The sequence below is a fragment of the Nomascus leucogenys genome, chromosome 25 (assembly GCF_006542625.1).
Source record: "Nomascus leucogenys isolate Asia chromosome 25, Asia_NLE_v1, whole genome shotgun sequence".
NCBI classification, from domain to species: Eukaryota; Metazoa; Chordata; class Mammalia; order Primates; family Hylobatidae; genus Nomascus; species Nomascus leucogenys.
This window is the reverse complement of record NC_044405.1, coordinates 19,481,977-19,502,210: the sequence shown is the minus strand read 5'-3', so window position 1 is coordinate 19,502,210 and position 20,234 is coordinate 19,481,977. Positions and strand designations below refer to the sequence as shown.

General features: G+C 38.9%; 2 protein-coding genes across 2 annotated transcripts in view; both read right to left on the bottom strand.

Annotated features, from left to right (window-relative positions):
* Positions 1–20,234, bottom strand: part of MRPS6 (mitochondrial ribosomal protein S6) — a 68,127-nt gene that overhangs the window by 27,219 nt on the left and 20,674 nt on the right. The window lies entirely within an intron of this gene.
* On the bottom strand, positions 8,195–19,747 carry SLC5A3 (solute carrier family 5 member 3). Its single transcript, XM_030806009.1, has one exon. The coding sequence runs from the start codon at positions 19,224–19,226 to the stop codon at positions 17,070–17,072; it is 2,157 nt and encodes a 718-aa protein (XP_030661869.1). The 5' UTR covers positions 19,227–19,747; the 3' UTR covers positions 8,195–17,069.

Below are 20,234 nucleotides of genomic sequence, written 5' to 3'. Positions count from 1 at the left end.
CAGGTGCAAACAAAAGTGAGAACCGCACTCTAGTAGGAAGCTAGCTGGCTTCGCATCCTCCCAAAGATGAATGACTCTGGCTGAATTGCAGTTAGTAAAAGATTTTAAGCAATGATCTTCTCCAACACTAATTTAAGGAACATAAAAGTTTCACTCTTTCTCACCAATAATATTGGAGTCTTGTCTGAATGTGAAATGGAAAAATGACAACCGCAGTGGGTGACTATTTGTGGTAAATACTACTGCATCAGCTAGAAACAATGCCAAAATGAAGGTACCCTGCTTGCTATTCTGAGGACATTTTAAAGTCCATGATCCTCTTGCTGAGAGGTTTCTATACTCCCCATCCCCCTTCAGATGCACTCACAGATAAAAGATAAACGGGAAGACTGGCAGGAGTCCTGGTTACTATGACAGCAAGTAAAGGAAATGCCTAAGCTTGTGAAATGGATAGTGGGAGCAGGAATCAGGTAGGCATTACTGAGCCACCTGCCTTGTTGATTGCATGCCTTCATGCACAATTCAGTTCCCTGCCTTCACCTTATATTTCAACCTCTTCACAGGGTAGAAGGGAGACAGCACTGGAGTGACAAGAAAACCAGGGGAGGGAACAGTCAACCAAAGATTTAGATGGTAGAGACAAAAGGTTTATAAGAAAATGAATCTTCTACATACCCATGTAAGGTTTAGCAAAAATATCACCTGGTGGACTGGGTTAAGAGAAGTTCTTAAAATCATACATTCCTAGAATGACAAACATGGACTTTGACAAGAAAGTCAGATTTGCATAATTTGCTAAACAACAGACAAAAGCATGTCCACCAACTAGGCCAACTGCAGTGATGCTTAAATTCAAGTGGTGGGAGGAAGGCACCTAATGGACTGCTCTACTCTGCAGAGCAGGGAAGAGAAAGGACACAAACACAAAGGAATTATAGGAATAAAAACATCCATCAAGATTCAGCTACTTTTTCAGATGCCACATATGAGGGAGATTATGTGTTGTCTTTCTGTGTCTAGCTTATTTCACTTCACATAATGTCCTCTAGGCTCATCCATGTTGTTGAACAGGATTTCCTTTTTTATGGCTGAAGAGTATTCTACTGTGTATGTATACCATACTTTCTTTATCCATTCATCCACTGATGGTCACTTAGGTTGATCCACATCTCAGCTATTGTGAATAGTGTTGCAACGAACACAGGAATACAGATACCTCTTCGATGCTGATTTTATTCCATTTATCCAGTAGTAAGACTGCTGGATCATATGGTCGTCCTATTTTTAATATTTTGAGAAATCTCCATACTGTTTGCCACAATGGCTGTACAGATTTATTCCCACCAACAGTGTGCAACAGTTCCTTTTCTCCATAACCTTGTCAACATTTGTATTTTGTCTTTTTTGTAATAGCCATCCTGACAGATATGAGGTGATATCTCAATGTGGTTTGTTGTTGTTGTTGTTGACTTGTTTGTTTTTGATAAAGACAGGGTTTCATCACGTTGGCAGCCTGGTCTCAAACTCTTGATGTCAAGTGATCCACCCACCTCAGCCTCCCAAAGTGCTGGGATTATAGGCATGAGCCACCATGCCTAGCCTCAGTGGTTTTGTGTTTCTCTGAATTATGTTAAATGAAATAAGACAGGCAAAGAAAGACACATACTGTATAATCTCACTCATGACATTTTAAAAAGTTGATCTCACAGAAGTAGAGAGTACAATGGTGGTTACCAGAGGCTTAGGTGGTTATGGGGGGGGGGGGGCGGGGATTGGGAGCTGCCAGTCAAATGATGTATAATCATAGACAGAGGAATATTTTTTAAAGTGTCCAGAATAGACAAATACAGACAGAAAGTAGGTAAGTAATTCTCTGGGCCAGAGGATAGTGGGGAGAGAATAGGTGTGGGGAGGGAGAATTGGGGAGGGACGACAAATGATTATGAATGTTCTAAAACTGACTGTGGTGATGGTTGCACAACTTTAAAAACCACTGGACTGTATGTACACTTCAAATGGGTGAATTGTAAGATATATGAAGTTTATCTCAATGAAACTGTTTTTTCGAAAAGATCCAGCTACTTTCTATAAACGTGCCTTTCTTCTGTAACCCCATAGGTATCGCTCGCATTCCACATACATCTTGCAAGCGTAATTATTTAGGAGTCTGTACCTATCCTTAAACCTCTTCAAGTTGCTTCTTACTCATGGTTATTAGATGCTGGAGGTCCAAAGAACTTGGCTTACAATACACGTTCAATAAATGTTTGATGACTAATCAAAGAATAAATGGAGAATTGAGAAATAAAAGTTGTTAACTGTACTTAATATAACTAGAAAGAAAAGATTATATTGAGTCATAAAATTTAAAAGATCTTCACTGCAAAGAGGCAAACAGAATATTTTTTGAAAGACAGAGATGCATAATGAAGTTAATGCACACCCCACTAGTCAAAAGGAGAGATGCAGAGTAAAAGAACTAGAAATAAGACAAAAGACAGAAACAACGGCTAAGGCACAGGCAGAAACACTTAGCAGTGCATCCAAACTTCTAAAAATTCTTGGGATTAAAATATAAAACCCAATGGGTATTCAACTCCTGAAGCATATGGGGAACAATACAGAACAAAAAACCTCAACTCTGAAAAGCCATGGAAAGCTGGAGAGTCAGAAACTCCTATGAAGAGACAACAGGACTTTACAGGGGGCCTACCTTAGGGTGTGCCACTGAGATTCCAAATTAGACTTGGAAGGGGGCAAGCCCTAGGGAATGGTGGCTCTCATTTTGTTGCATTATTAGCAGTGTCTCTCCTCAGTTACTGAAACATGGAGGCCACATATGAAAAGGAACCTCAACTACCTAGAAGTTATCCAGAGGAAAAAACAGAAGAGCAAGATGGTGAAGGGTCTGAAATCTATGCCCTGTGCTATACACCCAGAGAGTGAAGAACATGATGTCTAATTTCGAGACTTCAGAGTACATTTATCTTCAACATTTCTCTTCAAATAAAAGTGGGGGAGGGGATAACACTTCAGAGGCAGAACTTGGGAGTAAAAGCCAGAGACAGATTTAAGGTCAATCAGAAAATCCTTTAAAGTTTAGAACTTTCTGAATGTGGACTGAGCCTCCTTGGCAGGAAGGGGGTGCTGGTGCTGGTAATGTTCTATTTCTTATGGGTGGTGGTTACATACGTATTTGCTTCACAATTCCAAGTGATTCTCATTACTCATGGAATCCATATATGCCAATTTGCCTGCTTGCTAAAATTTATTTGTAGCCCCCAAATCAATACTCCCAGCAATACTGCAGTCATCTGTAGATATGCATATGTGCACAGTGTGGTGGAAAACTGCAGTCACCTATTGCACACATTCCCAGCTGAGGTAGACAAAGGCAATGTTCTGCCCTCGTTTCAGCTCACATATCATAAACAAGGGTCCTTTGGCCGTCTATTTAGTACCATGTTTTTTTGCATGTGTGCTTTCTGGGGGTCATTTCGTTGTTTAAAATGGCTCCCAAGTGCAATGCTGAAGGGCTGTCTGGTGTTCCTAAGCGTAAGGATGTGGTGTGCCTTAGGGAGAAAATTTGTGCTAGATAAGCTTCATGCAGGCATGAGTTCTAGTGCTATCGGTCTTGAGCACAATGTTATCACTGTTAGCAATGTTATCAACAATTAGTAACTATGGTGTCTTTAAACAGAAACACACATGAAGCAAGGTCACGTATTGATTGACAAACATGTATTGACAAAAATGACATGACCATACACTGGAAGGAATCTAACGCAAGGGGCAATGATTCAGAATTCACTCATGCAGCGTTTGAGGTAAATTTACAAAACATAACTACCACAAACAACTGTGTTTACTACACTGTACATGTGTCATTTTATGGAATATGTTAAAACTCACAATAAAATAGCTTTGATGGGTGGTATTCAATACACATTGTATAAAAGAATCACCTATACAGCCTTTTTTTTTTTTTTTTTTTTTTTTAATGAGACAGGATCTCACTTTGTTGCCTAGGCTGGAGTACAGTGGCACAATAGTAGCTCACTGTAGCCTCGACCTCCCAGGCTCAAGCAATCCTTCTGCCTCGGCCTCTTGAGTAGCTGGCCTCTTGAGTAGCTGGGACTACAGGTGTGCATCAGCACACGTGGCTAACTTTTGTGTATTTTGTAGATGTGGGGTTTTGCTATGTTGCCCAAGCTGGTCTCGAACTCCTGGGCTCAAGTGATCCACCAGCCTCAGCCTCCCAAAAGTGCTGGAATTACAGGCATGAGCCACTATGCCCAGCCAACTACACAGCTTTTAAGGCCCCTTTGAAATGTGAACAATTTTCATCATTTAGCACTTAGAAATAAGCAGAATTTTAAAACTCCAACTGTGCTTCTGGTAGGCAACATGTTATCTCAGGGAAGGGCAGAAATGGGCAATAGGCTCTGAAATTTCAACCTTCAAAGGTTAAAGGGTAAGTACCAGAATTTCCAGGCAAGCCAGAGGGTTCAACACAAGCACCTAATTATGCTCCCACCTGAAAACCTACTAGAACTACTGTAAAGAGATTTTTTTCAGCTTTACGGAGGTATGATTGTCAAATAAAAATGATATATATTCAAGGTAAACAATGTAATGTTTTGATGCACATATTGTGCAGGATTTTTTTTCAGGTACAACCTCACAAGAATACGAGAAGAAACATTAGCAATAACATTTTGGAAGAAAGGAAGTAGAAGTAGAAAATCAACAATGGGAAAAACTAAGAATCAACCATACCAACACTGGGCACCTCTGGGAAGTGGGGGTGAAGTGACACTAAAATAAATACATTTGGTCAAAAGTTTAAGGACTAGTTGGATCCTGAGATGCATATTTGAAGGTTTATACTCTGTGGCAGATAAAAGAGGGCTCTGCATTGGAGGGCACAGGCACAGCTCTAAATGGTAGTACTGTACCAAAGAGATGAAGGAAAAAATGCAGGCTGTGAATGATGGGGCCCCTGTGTTCTTTCCCCACTTGGCTCTCACCGTCATGGCAAAAGGCCTTTTATCCTTCAGTTTAAAACTCAAAACTTTCTTTGGAAGGCCTGACTTATTCTAAAGATATCGCAGGACTTAACCCAACACACAGCCAGGCCATTGCAGGCCCAATCGTGATGCCAGCATGCTCCACCCTATTAAAAATAAGCAGACCAGCATATATCAGAGAAAAGCCTTTAACATGGAAGATTAACACAGAAAAAAACTATCTTGAAGTAAATAGGGAGTGGAAGATGACAGTACCTTCAGAGATGAGAAGATATAAGACAAGAATAAGAGACTATAAAAAAAGATTTTAGGAACAAAAGAGCTCTTAAAATTGAAAAACTTGACAGAAATTTTATTCTTTTTCAACAGAAGGGTTGGAAGATAAAGTTTAGAAACTGCTCTAGAAAGAGCAAAAAGAGATGAAAATTAAGAGCAAAGGCATGAAACCAAGTGTATCAGTCCAGGAGGTCCAAGAGCTAAACAAAGGGGGCTCTAAGCAGGAGAGAGCAGGGAGAATCACAGTCCCAGCGCAGAGCTGCCGTACTGAAAGAACCCACCAAGGGCCAGTACTGTCCAAGAAAAACCTTTGTCAAGGCACCTAACTGAAATTTTAGAGCACAGAGGCCAGAGGCTAGAAAATTCCTATGGTCTTATGATTTCAAATTTCTGAAGGAAAGTGCTTTCTAACCTAGAATTCTACATTCAGCCAAACTTGCAAGCAAATACGAGGTAGAATAAAGACTCTATCCATGCAAAAATTAATTCTAAGGTGTTACAGGATTCAACAAAATGAGTTGCATCAGTATTATCAGATTTCTCACTGCTGGAGAAGAGAAATACAAACACCGAGGGAAGGCTAAAAAGAAACCACTGGTGTTGGTTTAGAACCAGAGGCATCTGTAGATGTGCACAGTTAGGAACAGGAACATGTTCTAAGAAATGTGTCATTAGGCAGTTTTGTTTTGTACAATCATAAAGTGTACTTCCACACACCTAGAAGGCATGCCCTACCACACACCTAGGCTATGTGGTGTAGCCTACTGTTCTTAGACTACAAACCCACGCAGTTACTGCAGGGAATACTGTAGGTAACTGCACAACAATGGTAAGTACTTGAGCATCTAAACATAGAAAAGGTCCAGTCAAAATATGGTATAAAAGATAAAACATGGTATACCCATAAAGTGCACTTACCATGAATGGAGCTGGCAAGACTGAAGTTGCTTTGGGTGAGTGGTTAGTGAATGTGAAAGCTTAAGACATTACTGTCCACTTTTATATCCCTGGCAGCAGTTTGTTTACACCAGCACCACCATCAACAGAAGTAATGTGTTATGGTACGTTACAAGGTCACTAGGCTATAGAAACTTTTCAGTTCCATTATTTTATAGGACCACCATCATATATGTCATCCATTGTTCACTGAAACACCATTATAAGATATGTGACTCTATGTGTATTTCCTAGTTCTGTACACTGAAAGGGCCCAGAAGTCATGATACCCCTACAGCAGTGAGTACTCCAAGCCACTCTACTAAATGCCCAGTCCCCAGACTGAGGCAGGGAAATGACACGGTGCACCCAGAACATCTTACTGTGCTGGAAAATGCAAAGCACTCAAGAATTGATGGAAACGTCACAAAGGACAAAGAAACTATTGATAAAAGAAACCAGCTAAATCTGGAAACATCTGAGCAAAATAATGACAGTAATGAATAATAACTCACTGAACAAAATAATCCAGGAGTTCATACTGACAAATGAATGGGAAAAGGGGAAGCTCTTGAGTACAGTGTCCTCCCCATCAAAAAAAGGCCAGAAAATAGCCATTACAGTAACAACTCAGGCAAGAATCATAGACAAATGAATGCTAAAACTAGGGGTTCAAGTTTGATGAGAAATAGGTTATTCACATGGTTTTTAAGTATCCCCCCCACTAATTACATATTACCAAAGGGAAAAAATAGTAACATTGGAGAAACCTGGTGGACACCACCTTAACCAAGATCAAAGTTAATATCATCGATAATGGGACAACACATCCAATGCCTCCTAATGTGAAGCTTTAGGGAGATAGCATCACTTTTGCATTTCTGCCAAAAATGCATAGTGTGAATCTAATCATGAGGGAACAGACAAACCCAAACTGAAAAGGGACAGTCACAAAATGATTGGCCTGTATTACTTTAAAAATGTCAATACCAGCTGGGCAGAGTGGCTCACACCTGTAATCCCAGCACTTTGGGAAGCCGAGGCAGGTGGATCACCTGAGGTCAGGAGCTCAAGACCAGCCTGGCCAACACGGCAAAACCACATCTCTACTAAAAGTACAAAAATTAGCCAGGTGTGGTGGCGCATGCCTGTAATCACAGCTACTCAAGAGGTTGAGGCACGAGAATTGCTTGAACTCGGGAGACAGAGGCTGCAGTGAGCCAAGATCGCACCACTGCATTCCAGCCTGGGCGACAGAGCAAGTCACATTTCCCCCCCACTGCCAAAAAAAAAAAGTCAATACTGTGAAAGACAAAATCCAAGAAGTGAGCCAGATTTAAGGGGGCAAAAGACATAAAAGCTAAATGCAATGAACTGGCTTCTGAAAGGGGCGGAAAAGCTGCTATAAAGACATTACTGGACCCAGGAATATTTGAATAGTCTTTTGATTCAAAATCACTGTTTCTGTCCAGTTTGATGAGTGACTGTTCTTAAGAAATATACACACAAAGTACTCAGGGAGTAAAGGGGAACAATGTCTGCAAATAGTATCTCAAATGCTTCAGAAAAAATATTTATGCTTCAGAAGAATGGCAAAACCAATGTGGCAGGCAGTATGTTAACCCCTGGTGAGCCTGGATGCAGTCAAGTCCTAAATTCCTCATTCCATTCTTAACAACTTTCCTATAACTTGAAATTTCAAAATTAGAAGTGAAAAAATTAAGAATATTTTACTTTACTCTCTGTTTTACATATAATCCTATTCTCCATCAATACCTGTGAGTCAGTGTTTACAAAAATTAAAAATGACAAAAATTGGTAGGGGGAAATTCACTGGAAACCATTCATGGACCAAGGGCAAAAGAAACTGAGGTACAAACTTCTTCAACTCTGAGACCCAGAACACTACATTGTGGCGGTGTTCATACTGAAAATACTTAGTCACAGAAATATAAATTTTTCATTTTATTCAAAGTTGGTACAGAATTACTAATATTTCCATAAAATAATTACTATACTTCAGTTACAGGACAAAATACCACAGAAAGGAATGTACTTTGCAAGAAATGTAGTTCATCTTAAGTTTCCAAATACTTTTGAAGGCTAATGCAGCAGCTGGCAAAATAACACACAGTACACAAAGAACAGTGTATTTTACAGAGTCAGTAATGAAAACTGACAGCTCTTTAGCAGATATGTTTTTTTTCATTTTTTAAACAATAACACTTTCAAAAACACATGAAACCAAGATCAATACATGTTTACAATTTTAAAAAATCAGATTGTACACAGTAGGTTAGAACAGACATGTTAGAATTGTCATGATTTTAACAATCTTAAATCTACAATTTCAACTGTACTCCTTTCAATATAGAAATAACCTGCTTTATACCAAATTCTACTTTCTGCTTGCAACTAAAACACTGTACAATGAGATGGATCCAATTAGTCAAACCTTAAAATTAAAAAAGCTGTGGACAACAGAGGGTAAACTGGAAATCCATTTACAATTCAAAAAACTCACTAATAACAAAATTAATGTTCATCAACTTCATTTATAATCACATTTGGTCTACAATGCCTAACTAAAATGACACATGTACACAATACACACCCCCAGTGTACTAACAGGTCTCTTACAAAAAATCTGAACAAAGCATCATAAGCAGGACACTGGGAAGAACATTTTTCAATGTAGACATCTTTTAAAAATGCATTAATACTTACATATCAAAATTACTAGATAAAAGCAGCAGCACTCTGCTGACATTTGGCTTAAAAATAAATGAATGAATGAAGCAATTTCACAGGATATTATTAGAAAAAGAATTGGTTTTCTTCTTGAAGAAGACTACTAACTTTTGCACAGCAACTATTTTTGATATCCATCTTATCAAAAAGAAAAAAAAAGCACTGAGAAGTATAACACAGTTCATACATGATTGCCAACATGGGTCTGGACAAAAGAAAATGGGATGTCCAAGCAAAGAACAGGTAAATCCCTGCTCTATTTCTGAACTCTGCTGGCAATCTATAAACTGAAGCAGTAACAGTGGGGGAAAGCAAGGGAACAAATTCCATACCATCATCTGACACTAATGGAGTATGGCATTATTAAAAAAAATAAAGCTTTTGCATTTTAATAACCCCACAGAAAACTCTATGAGCAAAAGACTTGATCTGTTTGCCACTCAAAAGTTAGAGATCTCACAGTGAAATTAGAAAACTCTAATTATACATATTTACACTGCTAGGACTACTTTTCACCTAGGCTAATTAAAGCAGTTCTCCATGAAATTATAAATGAAAGGCATTTCTGCCAAAGAAATCTCCAGAAGCATTTTTTTGTACAGTTCTTACAAACTATCTTAAATTTAAAAACATGTAAAGGTACAGAACACATAGTATGTAGGATTAACAGGTTATAACAGCTTTGCATTATCACACGTTGCTGAACCAAGGATGTTCCTCAAACTTCTCTTTCCTGCACTTCTGGTACTCTTCTTCCCATCATCCCCCCCAGGCCTGAGGTTTGATATTCTCAAATAATGTGGTAGGCTCATTCCTGGCTAGCTTTTTGCTGGCAAGAATAATCTCTCCCTCAAAGCGTTCAGGTTAACTCTTCTAAAACATCTCAAATTAGTCTACACCAGATATAGTCTTCCTTCTAGATATATTAGAGTTGACCAAGTCTTTCCCTAAAAAGGTAATTATATAAAAGAGTAGGAACAAAGGTAGTCATTTCTCTCCCATTCTGAGAATTACATCTTTTAAAAACACGGGCAAAATTTAAGACAAAGACATTCATTCATTCTTGATAAACAAGCTACTCGGAGGTGAAGTGAGGAGGTGGAAAAGGGCAATGCTGAGTAGAAGAGCATACGTTTTCTTCTGCACACACATTAACAGATTTCATCTCATCTAGACTAGGAGAGGGTTAATGGGACAAGTGAAAGAATCCTCTCCATCCCATTGTGAAAAGAAAAGTAGCTCCTCTAGCAAATATGCTTCAGAATTAATCTGATGCTCAGAACACTCAGATCAAATTATCCTTTATTAAAATGAGGCACAGTCAAGTATAGGAAAAAAATAAAGGTAACTTCATCCCTCACATACAAACATACACAAAAAAATCAAAGACAAGTAGTATTTGCCCTGTTAAAGTATGACTTTCTGCATGTTTAGGGGGGCACTGTTAAGAGGTAATATTTCTTAAAAGATTTAAGATTTTTTACAAAAAACCCCAATGACACTACAGCTTAAAGCAGAAATGTGTCACCTGTTCCACCCACCAAAAACCTAGACATCCGTCCCTGTTTCTCTAGTTTCAAGTTGCAGTAAAAAGCCCTCAAACCCCATTTTAGCTAGTAACCCTCAAATATAATTTTGGCATTCTTGACATTCATATTCTCTCCCTCCATCAATGTGGTACAAACTTAATGAGATTATTCCTTTGGATCCCTTACCATTAGGACCAGTTTAGATACCGCATTGTCTTGGGCTTATCAATACTGTAGTCCTCATAGCAACTCTGAGACAAATACCTGGTGGCCTTTATGACTGGCACTTGTGGGGTACAGAGAATACTATTAGTCTTGTGCTTTCTATGTGTGGATACACCAATGTGTGAACACGATTTTGTGCTTTCTATGGACTTTAGCTTTCTATCATGGAATATAAACTGTTGTCACATACCTGTTCTCAGATATACCTATCAACCTACAATGGAAAAACAACAAAATTAAGATCACAGAACATAAGTAACTTTAAATTTTAATTATGGATATAAAAGAAACAACATTTAGGCTGCAACACAAATACAGAACTACCTGGTTTCACTGAACCTAAATAAAGGCTGCACATAAAGTATGTAAATATAATGCATGTTTTTTTTTTTTTACTTCCTTCACTAGTTATGACAAAATTTAAGAGGAATAACAAATACAAATTTTCTGTTAAGAACGGAAAGGTGCAAACTAGCAGAGTCAATACTGGTAACCAGAAGGCACTAATCCAAACACATAAATTTCAAAAGCTGGTTATATTATGGAATATCATATATACTGGCCTGTGCCAGTTTGGGATTTCTACAATAGCAGTAAGCCTCGTTTCTATTTCCACTTATAACAACAAAAAGATGAGTTACTAATGAACATTCCACTTACAGAAGTCTAGGCTATGTTGATAAATTGAAAACTTATCTAGACTACTCTGTCCAAGAGCAATAAAAAGTAAACACTCTTTTATCCAGCAGCACTAGGAAACGGTGAATTTACCAAGATAAATTAGGTTGGGGGATAGCTACTGCCAACTTGTGCTGTTGTCGAATTCACTGTAATACGTATTCCTCTTATTGATAGAGCTCTGAATGTAAACAACCTAGAAGTGAGGGGAAGAGCTTCAGTATCACGGGCAACAATTGTGTTATAGTGCTTTTCGGTGGTATAGAGCAAAACCACTGTTCCTACACTACGAAAAATCTGACACCACTGTGTTTTGTCTTGATTTGCTCGCTCTTCAGCTGCTTACTTTATTCTAGCATCCTTTCTCTTCAAGCAAGCTGTGAACCCAGGTAACCGAATTTAAGAGTCATTACATAAAGTAAGGTTATTAGGTCAACAGCCTCAGACTATGTATGGTACTGCCCAAAAAGTAAAGTGTACAAGATTAGCAATGATACAGATATACCAAACAGTTTTGTTTATTTCCGAGTGAAAGACTATATGCCAATGGTTAGGGTTGTTGGTTACCAGGTAAATTAGGTGCTTACCCCAAAACAAAAAAACTAATCCCTCTTTTTATAAAGAAGTTTAGATGGAAACAGAAACACAAATTACATCAATTCTCACAACACTCCTTTAAAGGTGAATCAGTAATTTAAAGCCTTATTCTCAGCATTGGAGAGAGAGAAGTTTAAATAAAAACATTTATATGACTACTAAGTGAATAACGGTGTGGGACTCACCACTGGCAAAGCCGGTTAATTACTTTGAACCTTAACTAAATTCTCTTCTAGGAGTCAAAGTAGCTGAACAGCTAAAGTATTCCAACAGAGGACAGTCTGACAAAAACATTCCATATTAAGTGACCTTGATAGAAGAAAAAGATTTGCAGCCCTAAGTTAACCAAGTCTAGCAATCGAAAGATTACTTTTTCACAATCCAGCCTCATACCTTCCAGTACAAAAGGGTTCCTCTATATGCCAACTAATTCCAAATTTTTACTTTTACTGCAAAAAAACCTTTTTGGCATCAAAACTCCATTGTTTCTCTGCACTCTGACACCATCATTTCAAAGGGGCTCACATAAATGATCACTACTGCTCTCTCTATAATTTTTGAAAAAGGAGTTTTGAGAATAAAATAGTGCTTTTATTATTAGCCAACACAAAGTGAGAAAATCATTCTTGAGAATTAACATTTTAAGCTAACAGAAATTCAGTATACTTATATTTATTGAATCATTATTTGAATCTAAAAGTCCTCAATACTGGGGCGAAATGTCACTTTCACACACCATGCCAATATGCCTTAAAGTGAACTAAGCAGACAAAAAAATCAAAATTTGAATTTGCTAAGTGCTGAAAAGACTAGGTGTAGAACTGACACAGCAATGTGAAGGAAGACAAAGAGAAAGACCAGTCTCTGAATGGTAAGTGGGCATATACACATATAGAAATATATCCCATTTGTAAAGAAGTCTGCTCAGGCTATTATCAACACTGAAATGCCTTCAACAACCTAGCATTTGGCCAATGCAAAATCTTACAAATATTCCTCAAAGCATTTTTCTATTAAATTATCTCTACTGTGTCAACAAACTTTGTACTTTATAATGCTTAACATCAAACCAGGGTTTAGAAAGCTGAAACTTATTTACTGGTGCCCTAATTTATATGGGGAGGAGTTTAAAGTAGCTGAGAGCCAAGGTGCTTCAAGCTCTAGAATCTCATGAAAATGATTCTACATATGCAGATTTTAAGCTAATATTTGTCTTTTACCAACGGACTAATGTCTGTGTCACCCACGTACTTAATCTCACTTAATCATTTTTCTGATTTCTTAGGAAAATTCTGTTCTGGCAAGTCTCTGTAGTCACATAATTTAACAGGAAAAGTCTTGTATACATCTCTCTACCCAAACCTAGGAAATAGTGAGGTGTCACCACCAACGACCCATGTGATCCCTTTCCAGTCATCACGCCTCTGATCAAAATGAGCCAGGAGAAATCAACATAACGTAACCCTGTAAGTTTTAACACTGCCAAGCAGGAACAGGGAAGACCTAACCTTTGAGTAGCAAGTAACTGAGTAGCTAATAAGCCGCTTTATTTGGTGGTAAAGAATGAAAATAACCCATAGGCTACACCAAATGATATTCAAAGTCGGGGGGAAGATCCATATGCCCACTATAAAGAAAATAAGCCATGGACTGCGAATACAGACACACTCAATTGGCTCTCACAAGACTTAACCCCTTGCTTAGCCTCAGGTTACAGAAGTGCATAACAACCCCCTCAGCTCACTTCTTAAAATGTGAAGTTTCACAGAGTGATGGGCCCCAGCTAATTTCTTGAGGTATCATCCCTAAGAGCTATGGCTACCTGACCCTGGCCAGCCTCTTTGTGCCAAAAGACAATGGATCCTTTGAGCCAAGTGAAAAGGAAGCCCTAGGAGATGAGATCTATTGAATTTAGGCCAAAGGACACAGCACCACTGCTATTGCTTGATGCTTCTCTAATCTAAAGACAAAGCATAATTACCCCCAGGAAAGAACAGCTGGGGAAGAAGAAATCGGGCTCAAGTGTTTACTCTCTGGGGGTGGCAGAAGAGAATATTCTGAAAGATGACCAGGGAAATTAGAGGTCCCACAAAATACGCAATAATCATCCTGCATACCAATATGCCCTTCTCATCAGATCTTGAGATTAAAACTGCCTGAGAAGACAAAAGTCTTAAGAACTGGGGATACCATTAACACCTGGTAAGACATTTATTTTTCTCTACCTTCCAAGACCAGTGTCCTCACCTCATTTTGACTTTTAGCTATTCTAGTCAATATCAATCTTCAATTCTGAACCTTAGCTTGAGCTAATATAAAAATATACACGTTAATGTCTAAAGACCAATGTCATCATTTAGGACCCATTTAGTCAGTGTAAAGTATGAACATTTTGCTAGCTTAAGACAGTCCATGTATCATTCCAGGAACAATCATTCTAATGAAATATAGATTGAAGACCGGTCCCTGAATGAAGTTGCAATCAGCAATTCACAAACTTACTCGAGCACATTATCTATTACTGGGAAGCAATAAGAAAGACAAGCTTCAGGGACGTTAGTCTAAATAAAATGATGTTTATATTGGCAAGAATAAACAATTCTAATGAATATGCTAATAGTCATTCCTTATTTACAGACTTTAGTACTCTAAACTTGACCTACTGCTATATACACACAGACACAAGATGACGTAGCTTATGTATCTTACTAAGACAAGAGCAGAAAGAAGGTAGAGGGACCCTAATTCTCCAAACTACTAGGACTCAATGTTAAATAAAGGGAGAAAAAAAAAATCACAAACACCTCCTATTCATTTACGCTGGATATGGAAGAGATAGGCTGCCCAGTCAATATGTCAATTATCACTGAATTACACAGTAGTGTGGTTCAAAGAAAATTTTAGTTCTTACAACTTAATGTTAATTTGAAAAATCCAAGATCTTATTACTTTCCCAAACACCAAAAGGTTGTCCCAAAGGAAGAACAGTTCCTTTGAAAAAATAGGACAAACCATTTGTCCAGACACATCTGAACAAACCATAAGTCCAGATTTGGAGACCTGGTTTCTGTTCTTCCCAAATAAGACTTCATAACCTTGGACATGTTGCAGCCTCAACTTCCAAACAAGAAAAGGATGAGCTCTATCTATTTGGCCCCCAAATTATAAACCTCAAGAATAAAATTGAGAAAAAAATTCTACAAGGCACTCTAAGCTCTTCAGAAATACATGCTATTCATACATAAATTATTTTTTCATTTACAGACTCAGTCCATCAGAAAGCCTCCTGATCATGGGAAGACACTATGCTACCTGACAATTTCTAAAATTAACTTTGGACTAATCAAGTCCATCATAATGAAACTAGTTTATAGTTTCAAAAAACTAAAAATTAAAAAGACTGAGTTTTGATTCAAAATCTACAAAAGTATTTATGAAAGTAATTTCCCTAAATACAAGCCTAGTAAAATCATGCAATCTAAAAAGTACCAGAGATTAAAGAAAGTCAAAGAAAGTACATACATAATTTGCTTCCTTCATCTTTCATGGAGGACAAAGGACAGTGCTGAGCATACAAAGACACAGAAGTACGTAATCTGTAGAGCTTTTCTCTAACATCTTTTGTACCCTGTACCCACTAGCTGCAAGTGGGTGCCAAGCCATGTCAAGTTAGAGACCTATAATTACACAGTCCTGTAATACCCTCCACAAGACACACTACTAACCCCAAAAGTTCTTGTTTGGCACCTCTCAAACATGCTATCCATCCTACAGAAAGACTATACTGACAACCTAACAACAGCAAAGTATGCACTGAGTTTTCTGTTACCGATGGCCCAGCTTGCATTGAAACATCCTCATGCTCTAAGTCACTATAACAAAAATGTAGAGGCTGTGTACAGATGGAAAGTCTTTTGAGGAAAAAAAAAATCAGGGAAAAACTTATCAAGGATGCAATGAGATATCAGAATTAAATTTTCCCTCTAAAAATTCAACCTTGATATATCGTCATCTAATCAAATAAAGCAATCCAGCACACAAAGGCAGCGTCAATTTTTCTTCAGGTTTCTGGACATATCTTCCAACTGGATCCACTTAGGAAGGCATGTGGCTAATAATTTTTCCAAATAACAAGAACAAAGCTAGAAAATTAGCAGAATATATGAGTAATCATCTGATTAGCATAAGTTAATCAAACACTGCTTAGGGGGCTGGTCATTTCCAAACTATATGAACAACCTTAATATGATCAATAAATATGGGGATCATCAGCAACATTTACTTCATTTTCTCCCCCATAATCATTTAACAATACAATCATGACATGTAACTTTACAGGCAGACTTGTTGGTCATTTCAGTATGGTTCGCTTAAACTTGAAAGTAGAAAGAAAAAAAAAAAAAGGAACTGGAACAAAGTTTTTCCCTAACATTCCATATACTACTGGTGGTACAAAAATACCTACAGGAAAACATTCTTTCTTTTGGCAATCAGAATCCGTAGGCTCATGCTAACAAAATGAACCTGGCAAACGAACTTGTCCTGAAACAAGTATTACACAAGCACATTCGATTTTCAGTACATAACTGATTGTACAATGTCTAAGAAATAAGTTTTTCTTAATGGTAGGAGGGATTACAGAGACAGAAAAAAAAATCAGAAATGAGCAAATCTTCTACTTCAGGGTAAGAAGGTCTGCCAAGACTTGGCAGTGCAGACAGTATACCTTAATTCATGGTAACTTAACATATATTCTGCTCTAAGTGCTCTGTGAGAATAATTGGTCTCTCCTTACTTTGGTATGCAAAATTTAAAACCACATTTGCACAATTCAGTCTGTTAAGTTTTGCTTCACTTAAGTTGAAGATTTACTTTCATCCATCTCTGGGAAAATAAAGTCTTGTAAGTAGATGATTTCCTGCTAAGTAAAATTTGGCTAAAACCTACAGCGTAAACAATGCCTGAGAGATGCAACAGTTACATAACTTTTTTTCCCCAAAGACCAGTCAGTATTGTCTTAAGTTAGTGTCTCACCATATCCTTAAGTTCATAAGGAGAAATAAACAAACATGAAAATTCCAAGTGAACACACAGCAAAAAGTCCAATATTTAGTATTATTTTAACTTGCCGAGTCTCTTCTAGCATCTGTAAACAAACAGCCTCCTCCTCCATCAGGTCTCTGAGACTCCTCTTGCTGAGGCTCTTACTTTTAAAGCCACAAAACCAGTCTATGAACTTCCAGTACCGACCTCCATCCTCCGTTTCTTTCTTTCTTTCTTTCTCACCCATGAGAGCTGCTTGCCCATTGGAGTAAGCGTCAACTGGTGTTTCTGCCTCCGAATGACCTAAGGATGCCACTGGGTTGCCCTCCTCTCTGCAGGTTACCAACAGATTAACATCTTCAGGCTGAAGGCCCTTAATGCTGTCTTCAGATTTACCGTTGGGAATGATGTGGTTGATGGTCTCATTATTCTCACTGCATCTCAGAATGCTCTTTTCTTGCATTTTGTATGGTTCCTCTTTTGGGGAGCAGCTCTCCTTCATCACCAGGTTCTTCTTAGACCAAAAGGTGGTGGTACGAATCTGTTCCTTTGTGGGAGGTGGCGTGAGAAGGCTCACAATTACAGTAATGAGTCCCGTGACCCAAAACAATCCTGTGGCCACATACATATAATGGATGTCTTTGATGAAGCCTGGCCTATTATCAGGTTGGTCACATTCTGGGGCACGGTAGGCAAAGGCCAGTACCAAACGGACTGCTCCAAGAACAAAGCCAGCCATTCCACCATAGAAAGCCCCTTGTTCATTGCAGCGCTTCCAGAAAATTGCCAGCAGGAACAAGGCTGCCACTGGGGGTGTCAGGTAATCTGCTACCTCCTGAATGTAAAGGTACATCTGGCCTCCTTGCATCTCCACGATGATTGGCACCCATGCTATGCTGATCACCACCATAAATGCCACAAATATCCTCCCCACAATCATTAACTCCCGGGAGCTTGCGCTCTTGCGGATAAGTTTGTACACATCGAGGGTGAATATGGTACTGGCACTGTTAAAGATAGAGTCCAAGTCACTCATCAGAGCTGCAATCATCACTGCCATCATTAAGCCCCGAAGGCCCACAGGAACCAGCTTCATCACCAGGCGTGGGTAAGCAATATTGGAGCAACCAGCTCTGCTTCCACACACTAGCATGCAGTGCTCTGGGTTGATGCAAGCTATATCATCAGTAAACAGTATCCTGGAAATCATTCCTGGGACAACTATGATAAACATTGGCAGGAGCTTTAAGAAGCCAGCCATAAGAGTAGAGCCTTTGGCATGAGCAATGTTTTTGGCTGCAAGGACCCTCTGCACGATGACTTGGTCAGCACACCAGTACCATACTGAAGCTGGGGTCTGCCCAAGAATGAATCCAGGCCAAGGAACATCTTCATCTGTTGGATTCCGCAGCATTTTCAGGGCTTCTTTCTTAGGGTAGACATTACAAGAATTTGTGTTGGAAAGGTTGTATGTCAATAAGATGGAAGTGACATCGGGTGAGGCCAACATGTACCTTCTCTTAACTTCCTCAAACCCGCCAATCTCCATTATGCTAATAATCATAAGTGTAAGTGCCCCAATGATCATGAGCAGAGCCTGTAGAGTGTCTGTGTAGATCACTGCAACAAGGCCTCCAGTGACAGTCAGCAAAGCAGTCATGCCAATGAGCAGGATGACAGACACATAAAGATTCCAACCCAAAGACTCCTGGATAAAGAGGGCACCCGAATACAGATCCACCGAGAGCTTGGTGAAAATATAGAGAATCAGAGACAAGGCTGCAAAATAGACCTGAATCCTATGGCCACCAAATCGCTTGGACAAGTATTCAGGCATGGTATATACCCCTGACCGGATGTAAATTGGGATGAAAACCCATCCCAGAAGTTGTAAAAGCAGTAAGGCATTGAATTCCCATGCGCCCACTGCAAATCCACTTGCAGCTCCAGATCCTGCCAGCCCAATGAAGTGCTCACTCCCAATATTGCTCACAAACAGAGAGGCACCAATTGCTACCCAGGTCATAGAGCGCCCCGCCAGGAAGTATCCACTCACGGTGCTTCTATTAGATTTCCACATGGCAAAAAAACCAATGCACATGACCAGGATAAAATACAGAGCCACTATGGCAATGTCTGCTGTGTCCAGTACAGCTCTCATTCTGGTAACTTGTGAATAATAGCGTCCAATGACAGAAGTGTCCAACTTTTTATTTATTTTTAGTAACCCCAGCCAAGTCTGTAAACCATACGTGAACTGGACTACACAGAGCAACACAGCAGGTCAAAGTCTTTGTCCTTTGGTTTGCTGTCTTGATGGTGGTGGTTGTGATAAACTTTGAAGAAGACAGTTTAAATTTTCCGCTTCTTAATTGGGATTGAGAACTTAGCTCGTACTCTTAATCCACTCTCCACAAGACCATCAGCATTTACTCAGGTGCTGGAGGAGAAATTCTGAGTTGCAGCTAAGTCTAGTGAAGCCTACTGTACCAACCCTGCAAGGCAGCAAAGACAAAAGACAAAGATTGAATTAGAGGAGGGTCTCACCACGTGATGAGGAAACTTTCAGTCTAGCAAACACGGCGCAACAAGACATTCTTTATAAAAAGAAAAAAAAAAATTTTAAATACACTTCAGTTCCACAGGGAAGAGCAATCTATATGATCACAGCTGATACTTATGTCAGTGAGAATATTATCATTTTGACCTAAGGACAAAAATTCATCAACCTCATAACTAAGTGGCCTAACTTCAGCAGCTAACTGCCTACCACAGCATTGCCCTTTCTTGTCTCACTGTGGTAGTCTCAGATTGGAACAGGTACTAAGATCTTAAAGCAGCCTAAAGGGGAGAAAACACTAATTATATTCATAATAAGGGCACAAAAATGCAATCTTAAAATACTATGAATCCCAAGAGAGTTTGGGGCTAACTTTATGGCCAGTTAGGGTCCTGGATGGAACAGGCAGGTAGTGTTTACTAGATGTTATCACCTACCCTCAGAAAATTTAAATACAGAAAACCAAGTACTGCTCAGTCTCTGGAAATGCATTGTTATAAAGCTTCTTAAACTGATATAGTTGTCATACAGTAACTTAGAACTTGTGAGACGCCCCCTGCCCTAATGGGAAACAAGACATTCCACACAAAACTAGAAATATCCAACTTA

Bases quoted from the DNA above. Each gene is read 5' to 3' on its own strand.
- SLC5A3 (XM_030806009.1), bottom strand. From the start codon at position 19,226: ATGAGAGCTGTACTGGACACAGCAGACATTGCCATAGTGGCTCTGTAT.